This window comes from Nicotiana tabacum, chromosome 17 (genome assembly GCF_000715075.1).
Source record: "Nicotiana tabacum cultivar K326 chromosome 17, ASM71507v2, whole genome shotgun sequence".
Lineage (NCBI taxonomy): Eukaryota > Viridiplantae > Streptophyta > Magnoliopsida > Solanales > Solanaceae > Nicotiana > Nicotiana tabacum.
Genome location: NC_134096.1, coordinates 129,668,574 through 129,671,171, shown reverse-complemented (window position 1 = coordinate 129,671,171; position 2,598 = coordinate 129,668,574). Strand labels below are relative to the sequence as shown.

At 38.5% G+C, this 2,598-nt stretch overlaps 1 protein-coding gene across 1 annotated transcript; it reads left to right on the top strand.

Moving 5' to 3' along the window:
- The first annotated feature begins 361 nt into the window (after positions 1 to 361).
- On the top strand, positions 362 to 1,952 carry LOC142172112 (uncharacterized). The gene is made up of 2 exons (XM_075235887.1): positions 362 to 415; positions 1,440 to 1,952. The coding sequence occupies exons 1-2, from the start codon at positions 362 to 364 to the stop codon at positions 1,950 to 1,952; spliced, it is 567 nt and encodes a 188-aa protein (XP_075091988.1).
- The last annotated feature ends 646 nt before the right edge of the window (positions 1,953 to 2,598 follow it).

Below are 2,598 nucleotides of genomic sequence, written 5' to 3'. Positions count from 1 at the left end.
GAAGAGATATAGCATAGTTTTCTGAATATTCTACCATCCCCCCTTCTATTTGCTCAACCTCTGTAACCTCCTCAATGTCCCCAGCTTCTTCCTTATCAGTTGAAAATGGATCCTTATGTTCTTCTGCATTCCCAAATTCCAATGAATGCAAATGCCTTTTTGCCTTGTACTTGTTAACTGTTGACCTGAGCGGTTTTGATTTTGATGATTGACAAAGGAACACATGCATGAACCGGATCCATGGACAGTGTACACAGATGACAGACAGAATCAACCAAAAGGCATGTACATGAAATGGATAAGTATAAGTGATTATTTCTGATAATCCTTGAATGAAAAGGTTGCATATTTGATAAGGAGCATGACTCCATACTTGAAGAGAACTTTATCCAAGATAAGGAAAGAGTTAGAAGCTGTAGATAACTAGAATTCTTCCACCACAGAAGGGTAAAGCATTAGAACTCTAGTTAATCCTTATTCTACTAACTCTATAAATATCACTTGTCTTATCTTCTACAGGTGATGCACACATACTGAAGTTAAGCACAAATTGAGATCAAAATAGCAAGGCATTTTGTGAGCAAATCCTGTGAGATTTAAGAGTGCGATCCTGAAGCTACACGAACAAGATTGAAGATCTAGCTCCATAAAGAGTTTTATGTATCTTTATTTATTTCTAGTTCAAAGTGTAGTAGGCGATTTGAGTTGTACCTTTCAACTTTCTAAGAAGCAAATTGTACTAGGTACCTGAGTTGTATCTTGCAAGTTAGTGTTAACTTGAAGTAGTCGCAACAGCCTGTGGCGTGTTGCTATAAGGGTTAGAGTTAATCCTTACGTTTGCAAGAGGTTGTAAACTCTAGTTGTATTGTTCAAGTTAGAGTTAACTTGAAGCAGTCGCAACAGCCTGTGGCTGGTTGCTACAAGGGTTAGGGGTAATCCTTAGGTTTTGAAGAGTTTGTAAACTTTGTTGGCTCAAAGTTGCAGTGAAGTGCTTGGAGAAAATCCTACTGGGTAGTAGATCATATTATTTTCACCTTTTGAGTCGGGTGTTTTCCAAGTAAAAATCTTTGTGTTCTTTACTTTCTGTATTATTTATTTTGCAACTGTAGTGTACGGAATGCATAGAAGAACCAGGTCCTTCGATAATTCAGTGCATGCGATAATCAGGCACCACACAAATCACCCCCCTCTTGTGTGGTATTGAAGTATAAAATATCAAATGGTAATATAGTGGATTATCCTTGAAGAGGCTAACACCTTAGGAGAAGATCAAGATGAGTGCACCACCTAGAAACTAGGAAGGGCAATCCACTGCTAGGCCACCACTCTTTATTGGCCAGTTCTACTCTTGGTGGAAGAATAGAATAAGAGATCACATTCAATGAGAGGAATATGAGATATGGGACATTATCACTGATGGTCCACTCGCTACCTTGAAGAAAAATACTGAAGGAGTAGATGTGCCAAAGACAAGAGCAGATTACAATTCTGAGGACTTGAAAAAGTGGGAGAAGAATGCCAAAGCCAAAAAATGGCTTGTTTGTGGACTTGGTCCATATGAGTACAGCAGAATCCAAGGCTGTGCCACTGCTAAGCAAATATGGAACACACTGCAGGTGGCTCACGAAGGAACAACTCAGGTGAAGAGATATAGAGGAACTCTACTGTACTGTCAGTATGACAACTTTGCGATGAAGGAGGGAGAAACCATTCAAGAGATGTATACAAGATTCACTACACTGATAAATGAGCTAAAATCTCTTGGAAGGATTATTCCTGAAGAAGAAAGAGTCAAGAAGATACTTACTAGGGTTTTGCCTATCACTTGGGAGAGCAAGATCACTGCCATCCAGGAATCAAAGAATATTGTCACTCTCCCACTAGATGAATTGATTGGAAATCTTACTGCCTATGAACTTAGGAGACAAACCATGAAGATGAATGTACCTTAGAAGGAAAGGAGCTTGACACTCAGAATCATTAAAGGTTCTGATATGGAAGATGAATGGCTATGATCACCAAATACTTCAAGAAGTACATGAGGAGAGGAAGGGGTTCTTAAAGAAGTGGAAGCTACAACAAGTCAAAAGCTCATAAGAAGCAAACCAATGATGGCTGCTATAAGTGTGGAAAGACTGATCACCATATCAAGAATTGTCCTATATTTGAAATTGAATGGAAGAAGGAAAGAGCTGAACGAAGGAACAGGTTCAACCCAAGAAAAGCAACAACAAAGGATCAACCAAGGCTATGGTCGTTGCTTGGGGAGAAAGCTCAGATGATGATGATGATGATGATGATGAACGAGCACTTATGGCCATTGGAGAATCTAATGAAGAAACTAAGGTAAGTGTCTTTCATCTCAAAGACAATATTAAATTTTTATCTAAATAAGGGTTATCTGAGCTGCTACTAGAGCTAATTGATGAATCTGAGGATGTAAATAATGAAAAGTAACAGCTTTCAAAAGAATGTGTGATTTTGAAATCTAAGTACAAAAACCTGAAACTTAGGGCTAGTGAAACTAAAAGTGAAAATACTATGTTAACGAACCAGGTTCATGCACTTGATTCAACTGTACTAGAGCTTAGATCTGAA